We start from the raw sequence: 14775 nt of genomic DNA, 5'->3' as shown, positions 1-14775 counted from the left end.
AAGTTAAAACTATCCTCACTTGGTGCCATCTTTAACTAAATAAGCATATCCTCAATCTCAAGAAGCACAATGTGCTGGCTTTTTTAAAAGGCACATGAACAACTCAGCAACTTCTCTTATAATAAATACCTAAAAATAAATTCTGAACAAAAAGTTAAGCCAGCTAGCTACCAGTGCACATCCTGCCTAGCAAACAAGTCTCTGAGGAATCACTACCTAGTCACTGAAAGCCCAGGTCAGTTACTCTGTCCATGGTTAGAGCTAACCCAGAGCTATTCTAAGAGATCCAATTTGGTCAGCTATGAGGATAATTACACTCTGGTGGGCTCTTACATAGTCTGGATCCAGAGTCTGTTGCAATGAAGCACTGGAGAGCTCAGACAGGAACATACCTTTATCGTATATGCCCATGTTAATCTAGTTCCACCATCACATATAATGAGAACATCTCTCAAAATGGAACAGACCCCAAGATATATGATAATGGCATTTGAAGACCTTGTCTGTGATATAAATAAATAGACTATGAGCCAGTAAGCAGTCTGTTAGACTTAAGAAAATTATTAAATTCCTGGAGACAACCATTCCCCGAGACACAGATTAAAGAAAGCCTTTGGAATGCACACTGAGGAGTGGGGAATATATAATAAAGACATGATTGTCACATTCTCTAACTAAACAGTTCACTTTTAATTTCTAATTTCTCATAATACCAAACGATTGGACTAAAATTGGAAAACTGATGTCTATAGAGGAAGAATCACCCAGCCTGATGCAGCCAGTTTTCTCTAGGCATATTTGATATGCAAGCCACAAGTTTAAAAATTTTAAATAATATTGAAGCTTAAATAAAAGTGACAAATTTAAAATCTTCCCAACATCAATTCTGTTTTCATGATGCTGTTATTAAAAATAATAATTAAGTCCTATGCATTTTATTACAAGTTACACTTTTTTTTTAAGGACATTAAATAGAATAGCCAGGAAAGAATTTGAAAAGAACAAAGAGCAATTATGAAGAAACTAGTTCCAGTGGTGTAACAATTGGCGGGGGGAATTTGATGTAATGTGCACTGGTAGGGAAGAGTACTTTATCACTAAATGGTTTAGAATTGGTTACATATAAAGATAATAATAAGCAAAGCAACCTTTAGTTAGTTTTTTTTTTTCTTTTTATATTCTCTACAGTCAATACACACCCCACCACAGTGTCTCTAGCCAAGAATCAAAATATCACCATGCAAGTTGAAGAGATCAGAAATGCACTGTAATTCTTATGGGAATTCCATATGTCAAAAAAGTGGCTGTGCACATTAGTGAATAAAAAATGGATTACTCGCCCAGGCCAGTTTGGCTCAGCGACCTGCGATCCAGAGAGACACAGGTTCGGTTCCCACTAGGGCGCATACCTCGGTTGCAGTTTGTCCCCGGCTCTGATTGGGTTGTGTGGGAGGCAGCCACTCGATGTGTCCCTTTCACGTCGATGTTTCTCTCTCTCTCTCTTCCTCTCTCTCCCTCCCACTCTATCTGAACAAAAAATGGAAAAAGTGTCCTCGGGTGAGGATAAAAAAAAAAAAAAGGATTACTCAATAGCATTCTGACAAATAGGTAACAATATGAAATAAAGTTGGATCCATACCTTATAACCTACATCAAAATTAATTCTGAATATTCAAAGTCCTAAATATTTAAAAAATTGAATACTTCCTCCACCCCACTCCCCAAAAATACCATGATAGAATATGGCAGATTTTGTTTTTGAAATCTTGGTGCAAAGAAGATTTTACTATGTGTGATATAAAATCCAGGTGCTATAAAGACTGATAAATTTTACTATCGTATAAGGCAATTAAACATTCCTATATATCAATAAACAAATAAAATAAAAAGAAAAATGAACACCTGGGATATTGCAGTATGTGTCATAAAAAATTATTCTTTAACATACAAAGGGCTCATAAAGAAACAAAAACACTAATATAAATAAGCAAGAAATAGTATAGAAAAAAAAAGTGCAAAAGCCTACAAGATAACAAAAAATATGAAATCAGAACTCAAGTCTCCCTTCACTAAAAGAATAAAATTTTGATTAAAGGGAATTTAGGAAGCACTGGGACTTTTAGTAAACACCTCATCTGTTACAAAGATCCATTATTTAAACTCATTAGACTAAAACCAAGTGTATCAATTCAAACAAGATTTTCCTATACCCTACTTCCACCATGGATTTATCCTCAGGTTTCCTGACTCTTACTATTAAAGAAGAAAACGGCTTTCTCATATACTACAGAGTCTGTCTTTATCTTCAAAAACAGAAACCTCATCTCTACATTTGTATATACATTTGAAACAACATTGAACATAAGTGTATGAAGTCATAAAACATAGGATGGTTAGTATGGCTAACTGTGATGGTTCATAAAATGTGCTTATTATTTAAGACAAATTATTGTGCAGTGAACTTGCTAGACAAACTGCTCCTAAATGGTCATGTGGAAAAGTAAATGTCTTTAATTTTCATAAACTTTTGAAAAGGAAGTAGAACAATACTTCCTTATTCTAGCCCCGTTGTTCTAAACCCTATGTTTCAACATATGCTGAAACTCCTAGTGTTTGATAAAATATCTTCCTTCACCAAGAGTACATATTAATAAACGTACTTTTGATGATTTAAGAACCTAAACTCAATGGAGACCTTTCCTATTCTTTGAAACCATGAACAGACAGTACAAAGAAATGGCTTCTAAATTTGAAAAAGATGCTCAACATCATTCATAGTGAGATAAATGCACATTAAAATTTCAATAAAATAAGTAAAAACTAAAAATTTGGATACATTGTGTTGTCAAGGATGTGAGAACAAATATTCTCACATGTTGTTACTGAAAATATAAGTTAATATAACCTTTAGAGAGGGTAATTTGGCATACTGATCAAATTTTGAAATGTTCTTCAATTCCACTTCAAGGAATTTATCCTACAGGTATACTTATACACATGCAATTTGACATAAGTGCAAAAATATGTTTATAATAAATAGTTTTTTAAAAATTAGCTATTTGGTTAAATAAATTGTGGCATATCCATATAAAGTAAAACTGAATTCATTAAGATAAATGTGATACTTCTATAGATGTCAACATGAAAAATTTTCCAAGATACAGTACTAAGAGAGAAAATTAAGGTGTAGAACATTTACGTAAAAACTGGTTGCCTTGCCTGGGTAGTATGGCTCAGTGGATTGAGCGTCTTCCCATGGACTAAGAGGTCGCTGGTTCAATTCCTGATCAGGGCACATGCCCGGGTTGTGGGTTCGATCCCTAGTAGGGGATGTGCAGGAGGCAGCCCATCAATGTATCTCTCTCACATCAATGTTTCTCTCTCTCTCCCTTCCTCTGTCTCTAAAAAATCAATGAAACATTTTTTTTTAAATGTTGCCTGAGGGGAAAAGAACTGAAAAGACTGGGATACTGCCCTGGCCAGTTTGGCTCAGCGGTTAGAGCGTCGGCTGCGGTCTGGAGAGACCCGGGTTCGGTTCCCGCTAAGGGCACGTACTTCGGTTGCAGTTTGTCCCCGGCCCTGGTTGGTCGTGCGGGTGGCAGCCACTCGATGTGTCCCTTCACGTCGATGTTTCTCTCTCTCTCTCCCTTCCTCTCTCTCCCTCCCACTCTATCTGTACAAAAAATGGAAAAATATCCTCGGGTGAGGATAAAAAAAAAAAAAGACTGGGATACTGAGGGACTAAGGACTAGGGATGGGAAAGAAAGTTTTCACTATATATGGTCATGTTTCTTTGGAATTTTATACAATGTCCTTATATTATTTATGCAAATACATAATAATCTTTAAAAGAAGCGTATTTTACATGTACTGTAACATGGCTGTGATTAAGACCTATATGACAGAGATATATAGAAATTGGAGGACAGGGTGGTATCAGGGGAAGGAACTAATAAAACCAAAAGTGGCCCTAACCAGTGTGGCTCAGTTGGTTGAGCACAGTCCCATGCACCGAGAGGTCACTGGTTCAATTCCTGGTCAGGTCATATGCCCAGGTTGTGGGCTCCATCCCCAGTGGGGGGCATGCAGGAGGCAGCCAATTGACGTTAATGTTTCTCTCTCTCCCTTTCCCTTCCTCTCTCTCTAAAAACCTCTCTCTCTAAAAATAAAGTGCCATTTGGGTGAAGGGGGCATTGAGAGCAGAGACTGGTAAAGAAAGAAGAAAATGGAGACAAGGATCATGAAAATAAGAAATAAGTTTATTCTGCCAAGGATGAGGACTCACAAGCAGTTCTAAAAAGAACTGGCACATAAAGAGTTCTTTCTTTGTTGTCCTGGTCAGGACAAGGCCTTGGAGAGAGACCACGAGGGCCAACATTTACTCAAAATATACAAATAATATTTAAATGGGCCTTAAAATGATAAATTTTTCACTAAACTTGGAATGCATAATATATTCGAACAAATATTCAGCAACACCTCTGTCTGTTGATTTACTCGGAACTCTTCCTGCCTTCTAGATGTATTTTTTTCTATATTCTTGTTGACTGATATGTTGTTTAAATAATATAGTTCAAACTACTTCTATATTTCTAATTTAAAATTCTGGACACTTGTATATTTTCCCTAGCAAACAGTATAAGAATTCTGGTCTTTATCAGGCTTACAATAAAAGAGGCAGACTAGTAGTAATCGTAGTAATAATTAAACTTGTGTTTTATTATAAGAGTTGGCTCTGACAGAGCTGTTATAGTTAATTTCTAGGACAATTTTATTAAGGTCATAAACATGTTATTGTACGATTAAATTGCAAAGGCAAAAAAATTAATCTACTATGGTTAAGACAGTATTTACAAAAATGCAGGTTCACACAGCTATTGCTTAGATGAAATGGAACAACCAAAGATATTATAACTCAAAAAATTATTTTAAGTATATGCTAAATTGCTACTCCATAAGAGAAAAGCAAGGGACAGGCAGATAAACACAGGGTATGGAAGCCTGGATAATGTACTTAAATCAGAAAAAAGCATCAGATTACAGTGAAAACAAACACCTTGCTCTGAATATCATAGCTGCACCTGCAACCCAACAGCTAACCCTTTATGATTCTGAAATGTGAGAATACTGAAGGACATTTATCATCCTTCAACAGCCTTTATTTCAACAACATTACCATTAGTAGCATTATTTTTTTTACAATAAAGGTTAATAACCTGTGAATAATGAGTAACATTTCTATTTATTTTTGTCTCAAGTGATACTGGATAAGAGAACTAATAACTGTTGTAAAAAGAGAAAAAGGAATAATTTAAGATACTCATTAAAATGGTCTTTATATAAACAGATAATATTGTCCCTAGACAATGAAATTAGCATTATTTTGTTCCCAAAACTGATTTCACTATGCTCTCACTAGACATAAGTAGGTCAGTATTTACTAAAACATCGACAGATATGTATGTTCTGACCTACGGCAAATAATTTGTCATGAAAGTTTAGTTTACTTATTTGTTCCACACATCCTAAAAAGCCCAATATATTCACATTAATTTACAGTTTGTAATCTGAATTAATTTATATGTAATATATGAGCAGATGTGTTAAGTGATCCAAATTCTTCAAACATTATATACAGGCAAAAGCAGAAGGGTGAGTATCAGGACAATGATCAACATGCACATCTTCACTCCACTTCCGTATTTCTGAAGAACAACTGCAGATGTTTGCATGGTTTCTCTGGTGCACACTGTAAATCCACTAGAATGCTTTCTACTACAAGTAAAAGAAAATCTGACTACTGATGAAAGAAACAAATTGGGTTGGGAATTTTTCTCACATTGGAGAAAGGTGTTCAGTGGTGTTGGATCAGTAGCTCAACAATGTCATGACTAATGACTCAAATACTCTTGGCTTTTCTCTTATCTTCACAAATGATCTGTGATGCTCAAAGTATCACTTTTGCATTAAAAGGTGGTTCTAGCCTGGGCCGGTGTGGCTCAGTCAATTGGGCGTCATCCCGTGCACTGATACCTAGTAGGGTGCGTGCAGGAGGCAGCCAATTGATGTTTCATTCTCACACTAATGTCTCTTTCCTTCTCCCTCTCCCTTCCCCTCTCTCTAAAAAATCAATACAAAAAGTCTTAAAAAAAAAAAAAAAAAAAAGGTAGTACCAGCTACATCTTTCTTTATCATAACTTCCTAGAAGCCCTTATAAATTTCCTTCATCTCATTTGCCAAAACTATGTCACACAGCCATTCTCAATCGCAAGGAAAGCTAAAAAAAATTTTATATTTTTCAAGTCCCTCTATTGAAGATTGTAAGAAAGAAGTTGAAAATGTCTGTTAAAAGAGGCAGGGTCTGGAACAGGCTCCTCTTTCAATTACTACACATTCTGTACATATATTTTACATGTAACATATTCACCCCTTCCCAAAAGGAAATAATCCCATAGTCTCATCTAGTTATAAAATCTAGTTCTGAATCCAGGACCTCTGAGGTAGAGCAAGCAAATCTTTCCATCATGGTTGAGTGTGGATCACTGTGAACCTGTACAATGAAAAACAAATTACCTGTTCCTAACACACCCAACATACAATTATGGAAAAACAACAGGAAACTGCAACAAAAAAATTCTCCTTCAGAAATAGGGAAGAATGAGAAATATATACTGGTCAAAAGTCCACAGCACCTAGTAATTCCTACATGAACAATGGCTTAATTTCCTCGGTTATTCTGTCAGTCTCAATTCAACTATTTAGGAGGCTCTCCTTTGACTGTTGTCATTCATATTCCCTGATTCTGCACTTCGAGAAGATATTCCTTGTCCATTATCCTCCTTGGCTATATAAGAGACTGGCATTGGCAAATGTATCTTTCTTGTGTTCTGTACAGCTTTCATCTCTGCTGCTGGTATGCACATCAGACTACTAGCAGGAGTACAGGGTATTGCCTTAGGGGTTGAATAGTCACAGAAAGAATGATTGTTATCCAGGCTTTTGGTTTCATTTGCCACTAGCCACAGATGACTACTTAAATTTAAATTAAATTAAATCAAATATTCAATTCCTCTCCACACTGGCCACATTTCAAGTGTTCAACAGCTAGATGTGCCTGGAGTCTACTGTATTAGATGGTGAAGATATAAAACATCTTCATCATTGTGGAAAGTCCTATTGAACAGCATAAAGAGTATCATAAAAAAGCCTATTGAATTTTATTTGCAATGTTCCAAATCCGCATAAAATTAGCATAATTTTATCTGTTAGTCAATCCATTGTATAAAATATAGACTGTTACATTACTAAATCTTGTCAGTAAATGAAAATCATGGTTGAATTATTAAGTATCTAATATCTGGGATACGTGTCAGAATTCATTTAGAAAACCACAGACACAAAAGTAGCTCTAGACATTCTAAAGGCTTTGATTTGCCTGAATTGTAATATTGAGAGTCAGCTAGTAAGATTGGCCGTAGAAGGCTGGTAGTTTCTCTAGAACATCTGCCCTGGATTGAGGATGATGCTCACTCAGTCTGGGACATGTCTACAGCAACTAATCTTCAAAACTGCCTCACAATTTTGATAGAATTCCTATCGGTAAACACACACACACACACACACACACACACACACACACAGAAAAAGAACCAAGCAACCCTGAAGATCTTTTCTTTTGCTCAGAGACTTTATTCTAAAACGACATCAGTATTTGCCACCACCTACACTCAAACTAGTAACTAAAGACTGAGAAGAAAAAGGCTCCAACTGACAAAAAAAGAAGTCACTGTTCAGAAAATAGCTAAACAATGTCCTCTTTGGGTTTTATGCCAATTTGATTTGATAAAATTTGAAAAGACCTCAAGTTTAGTCTGACCCATGAAAAAGAATCAGAATAAAAAGATTTTATCTATGTTTGCAAGAAGTCACCAGTCTCTAGAGCAAATCCAAATCCAAATCTGACCTCTAAGGGCAAATATTGACAGAATGTTAAAACCTAGGCTAGAGTTGAATCTTCTAAACCTAAGTATTTTAAAATTATAATTATGACTAATATTATAATGAGGATATAAGATAGACATTTTACCAATTTCTAGAAAAAGTTAAGAAAAATAAAAATATATTAAATATTTAAAATCAACCATAAATATATACTTCAGAAAAACCCATGTTCAATGTTATTGTGACTCATTCATTATTACAAATATTGAATCTTTATACTAACTCAGAATCTTCTTTTAAAAACTCTGACCAGTACAATGATGACTTTAGGAAAACATTATAAGATTAAAAGAATTAACACAATGAAAAATGCTATAAGCTCTCCTTAAAAATACTAAATTCTAAAGAGGCAAACCTCTTTAAGAATAAAATAAAGTAATCCATTTTTCATCTATAGTATAATAAAATGTTTTTCAGTAAAATCAGAGGGCATGCTTTAAAAAACCTTAATGTATAGTGATTATCATGCACTACAACAGAAACAAAACACTTAAAAATATATAAATTAAATACAGCTATAAAATTAAAATTAGCAATAACAACAATAAGAAAACAAAAATATTCGACAGAAAAAAGACTCTAACCACTTTGTCCTCCTGGTGTGAATATCCACGAAAGCAAGTTAGAAAGGACAGAAAAGACAAAAAAAAAAAAAAATTATTAATTCCATTCTTAAAACAAATAAGAGTTTTTAAAAGTTTGTTAGTGAAATGAAAATTCTGAAAAAGTCTATTACAATTTGATTAAAATCTAAACATTTTAAGAGAAAAAAATTTAAGAGCATGCTATATACTAGACTATATTAAGACATATAAATTAGAATAATTTCTATAAAAGCAATTAAATACCCAAATATCAGAAAAAGGTGAATGCTCTTTACACAAATGAAATCCTAATTAAGTACCCAGATAACTCAAAGAGAAACTAAAAAATGTTAAAGAAAAAGGCTTTATGTACAAAAACAGTGAAACACCGACTGCATCATTATTTATCTTCAATTTCTTCACATACTAGCAAAAGTAGACAAAATATATTTTTATATAAATTATGCATATTACTTCTAAAAGTCATCTCTGTCCCCTTAATTTAGGAGTCCTCTAACTTTATAACTAAAAAGAAAAAATAATTATAAGTTATTAAAAATAAAATATTACTGATTAGAATGGATGATTTTGACCCAGCTGGTGTGGCTCAGTGGTTAAGCATGGACCCATGCAACAAGAGGTCAGGGCACATGCCCAGGTTGTGGGCCCGATCCCCAGTGGAAGGCATGCAGGAGGCAGCCAGTCTATGTTCTCTCTCTTTGATGTCTCTATCTCTCTCTCCCTCTCCTTTCCTCTCTCTCTTAAATCAGTAATGAAACATTAAAAAATAAATAAATAAATAAGTAAAATGAATAATTTGGGGTTATAGTTTCCCAATATTATAAATGAGGAAATTAGTATTATAAATATGGACAATAAAATGATAAGATACATGATTTGGTCAAAAGAACATTTTAGATATAATAAAATCAAACTCTATTGCATTTCTCTTTATTTAAATATAATGATACTATAGCAAAAGTAATAATGTAATAATAATGACCTGATATATTATAAAAACATATAAATTAAAAGTCAAAATCATGTGATTTGAAGTTCACTTTCTCTAAAATGTGCGTGGCCGTATAATATCTGTGACTGAGAGGAAAAATTTTGCAATCAAAAAGACCTATCTTGCCCTGGCCAGTTTGGCTCAGTGGTTAGAGCGTCGGCCTGCGGTCCGGAGAGACCCGGGTTCGGTTCCCACTAAGGGCACGTACTTCGGTTGCAGTTTATCCCCGGCCTGGTTGGTCGTGCGGGTGGCAGCCACTCGATGTGTCCCTTCACGTCGATGTTTCTCTCTCTCTCTCCCTTCCTCTCTCTCCCTCCCACTCTATCTGCACAAAAAATGGAAAAATATCCTCGGGTGAGGATTAAAAAAAAAAAAGACCTATCTTAAAATTCCACCTTTTAAACAACACTCCTAGCTGTATATCTTGTGCAATTTCCTTAAGCTCTCTAAGACTTTATTTCTTAAATGTAAAAGTTTATAGGGTTTTTTTGATAATTAAATACAATAGATTGAAAAACTCTCAATATAGTGTCTGGCATATAGTTCTATATCTTATATTCTAGTCTATTGAGACATAGGATATTGCAGAGAAGAGACAGGACTACACTTTTTACATCGTTGTGTTCATGACTGCTTTGTTACAAATGTTAGAACTAAAGATCATATAATAACTATTGTACACAGTGAAGGACATCTATCTATTGACAACAATTTAGTCCAACAAAATTCATTTTTGGAGCACTCATTACATATGTATCAGAAGTCTACACTAGAAGTCTTGGGTGTAAAAAATGATTAAGACAGTTTCTGCCCTCAAGGAACTAAATGTAATGAGAGAAATAAATCATTGCAGAACAAAGATATTTGGAAAGCAAGGGAATAACAAAGCACTATGGAAACACAAATAAGAGAATATACCAAGACTTGGGCAAAGGATTAAGAGAGGGTTTTGAAATGTAAGCAGGGCTTTAAATATAAAATATTATCAAGGGTCTTAAGACAAAGACTGATTAAAATGTCATGTAAATATAAATAACAACCTAGTGTGGAGGAATATTTTCATTTTAAACATATGGATAATTTGGGGTTTATTTTATTTATTTATTTTTATTTTTTATCCTCACCCGAGGACATTTTTGCATTTATCTTCAGATAGAGTAAGAGGAAGAGAGGGAGGGAGAGAAACATTGATGTGAGAGAGACACATCGAATGGCTGCCACCCACACAACCTCAATGGGCCAGGGGAAAAACTGCAATCGAGGTACATGCCCTTAGCAGGATCCGAACCTGGGACTCTCTGGTCTGCAGGCCAACACTCTAACCACTGAGTCAAACCGGCCAGGGCAATAATTTGGATTTTTAATGCACTTTCCTTAAAAGTGAATTTCAACCTAAATTGTCTGGATATTTCTCCCAGATTTGTATTTAGTCTATGTGTGTAAAAAAAAAAGGATTCGATTCAAAGATTGAAATTGCTTTATGTATTTTACATACATATTCATTATTACAGACTTGATTTCAATTTATGCATGCAATGAGGAATACACTAACCCAATATACAAACATGATTAATTGAATAAGAAAATATATGTGATAGCCAACATATATAGTAATTAAAAAGAAATCTAAGAGCATAAAAATTACTACAAAACACTTCTATAGCACTCACTGTGTGCTAAGAACACATCTAAGTGCTTTATATAAAATGAATTAATTTTATCTTCACTAGGCTGTGAGATTGCCACTACTATTATTTCTATTTACAGATAAAGAAACTGAGGCAGAGAGATTAAGTATCTTGTACAAGTAACACAACTAGTAAGTGCTGAAAATGGAATTCAAATTTAGTCTCACTTTAGAACTTGGGCTGGTAGGGCTCCAGCACAAGTTTACACATGGTGAAAATGTATTCCTTAATGCTCGATTTAATACATTATTTTGCTTCCTTCCATAATGCTAATATTCACTAGGAGATATAAACTGTCCTAAGAGTCTGCAAGTTAGACTGCTTCTCAGAGTCACTATGTTATCCTGGGAGGTTGATGTCAGTAAGGGAAAACAATTCTTCTCCTTCTTTTTAAATTCTACAACTATTTCCCAATAATATTCTGAGAAGCTTTCCTGCTTTACTTACTCCTCAAATTCCTATAAATACAGTTTTCTAAAATAGGGGTGCCCTCAACACTCCCATGTTATATAAATGTGGGAAGGGATATAAAATAAAACTTAACACACAATATGCTAGACATAATAACATCAGAGAATTAATGAAGCTTCTCAATTACTTTTTAATCATTGTTTAAGTGGTAGAATATTTAGCATTATAAACATACTTTTCAGGTACTCCCAGAATTGCATGAGTAATCTAATATTAATTTAAAAATCATAAAATGTTAAATTAAAAAAAAAAAAAAGACCTTAAAAATCAGTTAGATTAATGCTTTCATTTAACAGATGAAACTAAGACATGACGTGACACATCAAACAAAGTCACACAATCCCAGAGCAGGAACTAAACCTGCTTTTCCTAATTTTCTGAACGCATGCCACTCTCTTCCTGAAGAATGTCCAAGGTTTTCCAATATGCGGGAACGTAGAAATTTTATAAGGTCTAAAAGAAGATTCATATAATATGCTTGCCTTTGATGGAGGGGGAATGACTGCATACTGCATTAGCACGCTAGCTACAGACTTGCAAGTAAGGAACTGCCTAGAACATTGGAAAAATATTCCAATCATTATTTTATCTCTCAATGTACAATTTAAATATTAGTCATTAAAACCACTCATATAAATGATACTTAATGACTTATTTACACATGAGCACGTCATTATCATCATTCCATTCTTACCATCTAATATACTGAAAACACATATACCAATATATTTTAAAGGATTTTTTAAATCATCACTTTGTTTTATAATCATTATAAAGTTATAATTCATTGTGCTTCAAATCTGATAATTCATGATAGAAAATTTCATATGTAACATTTATAAATTAAACAATACAATTCTGAAAATGTATGTTCTTTATATTTCAAAATAAGATTAACTGTTAAGCAGATGGTAATATATTTTCACACTAAAAAGTAAAAAAACAAATATTAATGTTGCCACACACTGAAGCTTAAAATAATCCTTATTGTAAATTATTATAATGTGTTTCCTATTAGAATCACCATTCTATGATTACAAAATAATTTCTCCCTTATGAAGTCAACATTTTTAAATTTGACTTAATATATAGCTCTTATTAAGGGGGTATCATCTTAAAAGGAAATAAATAGAAGCAATATTTCATAAAATCTTGTAATAGAATTTCTATATGTTCTGTATTTCATTCATTCTCTTTGTATCCTATATGTACTCACAAGAATTAATTACATTTTAAGGATGGCTCCACATCTAAGAGCCTCAAAATTAAAACAACATTATTTTACCTTAATTTATAAATGGTTACAAACCTGATTTTTAAATAGCTTTATAATTATTATAAGCTATATAATATTTGTATTCTCATCACTCTACTTCATTAGAATAGTGTGACCAAATTTCACTGGGCTTAATCCTTTGGGACAATGATAAATCAAAGAAATGTATACAGCATCTATTGAAAGCAGAAGCCTTCTATTACATAAGGCAGCTGTTTGATGATCCAGTTTGAAAAGAGAAATTGAACTCAATATTCTTTTCATTTAGAATTAGACAACCCTTATATATATCATTCAAAGGAACACTAACCCAAGTAAATCATGGCATTCTTATGACAGGTTTCTTACCTCAATGAAAATGTAGAAAAACTAATTTAAAAATCCAGGCTATCTTTCTTGAGCTAAACTCTAGACCAGTGGTTCTCAACGTTCCTAATGCTGCGATCCTTTAATACAGTTCCTCATGTTGTAGGTGGGTGTATCTGCATGTGGGTAGACCCGCCTGAAGATGGATAGAGGATAAGTGTCTCAGTTCCTAAGACCATAGGAAATATGTGTTTTCCGATGGTCTTAGGCAACCCCTGTGAAAGGGTCATTCAACCCCCAAAGGAGTCACAACCCACAGGTTGAGAACCACTGCTATAGACTATTTTTTATATTTTACTCCCTTGATACTTGCCTCAGATCAAAGAAAAAATATGAGAAAAGTGGGGAGTATTCCTTCTTATAAACCATCTTCATCGGACTAATCTAAGCATACAAAATTTTATAGTAGATTAAATTGCCACAGATTTTCAAGGAGTGTTCCAGTTTTTCACTGTACTTAATTTATTGACAAAAACTGTACTCAGCCTAAAGGGACCTGTGTTAGAAATCAAGAAATATATTTTCAGGCAAACTAAAATCAGATGTCATGAGAGACTTCTGCTTCTGAACGAAATGGGGAAGCAGGGACTAGATTTCTCCACCTGCTTAAAAAAGACAGAACAAAATACATGAAAAAAAATGGTTTCCAACACACTGGATGTAAGACAAAAAAAGATGGTGATAGATGGGAAACAAACTAGATAAACTCTATAATTGCTCCAGCTTACTGCTTTGAAAGACTTTTCAGGTGGCAGAGCAGTGCAGAGGAACTGAAGTGCAGCTTATCAGACATCCTGAGTTGAATGGATTAAAACTGAGAGGCTGAGGAGGGCAACATAGCTAGATGTCATAGGGCAAGTTACCAGAGAAAAGAAAGCTACATTGAGAGAGAACCCCAGAGATCTGCAGTGGGTCCCTTCAAGTATTCAGCTGAGTAATGATCAGTGAGCATGCATGTGAGAAAACATCTAACAATGGGGAAAAGTCATTTGAAAGGATTAAAAAGAACAGTGGATATTCCCACCAGCAAGACTAGAAAAACTAATAATTCATGGGGCATTTGTTAAAGTACTCCTGAAAGCCTAGCCTTAGTAGAAGAGATTAATTAGTGCTAAATTGAGCTATACTCCGTATCCATCTAACAAATCATAAAAGAAAAATGCCAAAGTGTCTAATTGTTTCCATATAACGCATCCCAGAAAAAGTTAAAGAAGAGTTATAGGGCCACACAAAACATTCAGCACCCAACAAAGTAAAATGTACAGTGCCAGGCATCCAACATAAGATATCAAGCAGGCAAAGAGTCAGGAAAATGCATACCACAAAAAAAAAGATCAATCAAAACCAATGTAAAACTGGCAGGAATGCTAGAATTAG

At 34.1% G+C, this 14775-nt stretch overlaps 1 protein-coding gene across 1 annotated transcript in view; it reads right to left on the bottom strand.

Annotated features, from left to right (window-relative positions):
- The window catches only part of RIMS2 (regulating synaptic membrane exocytosis 2), a 513935-nt gene that overhangs the window by 370778 nt on the left and 128382 nt on the right, over positions 1-14775 (bottom strand). The window contains exon 3 of the mRNA XM_036264303.1: positions 8586-8597. Coding sequence (XP_036120196.1) covers positions 8586-8597 — 12 coding nt within the window. The remainder of the gene's footprint in view (positions 1-8585; positions 8598-14775) is intronic.

This window comes from Molossus molossus, unplaced genomic scaffold (genome assembly GCF_014108415.1).
Source record: "Molossus molossus isolate mMolMol1 unplaced genomic scaffold, mMolMol1.p scaffold_m16_p_16, whole genome shotgun sequence".
NCBI classification, from domain to species: Eukaryota; Metazoa; Chordata; class Mammalia; order Chiroptera; family Molossidae; genus Molossus; species Molossus molossus.
The sequence above is the reverse complement of the archived record's forward strand: the minus strand, read 5'-3'. Positions and strand labels throughout refer to the sequence as shown.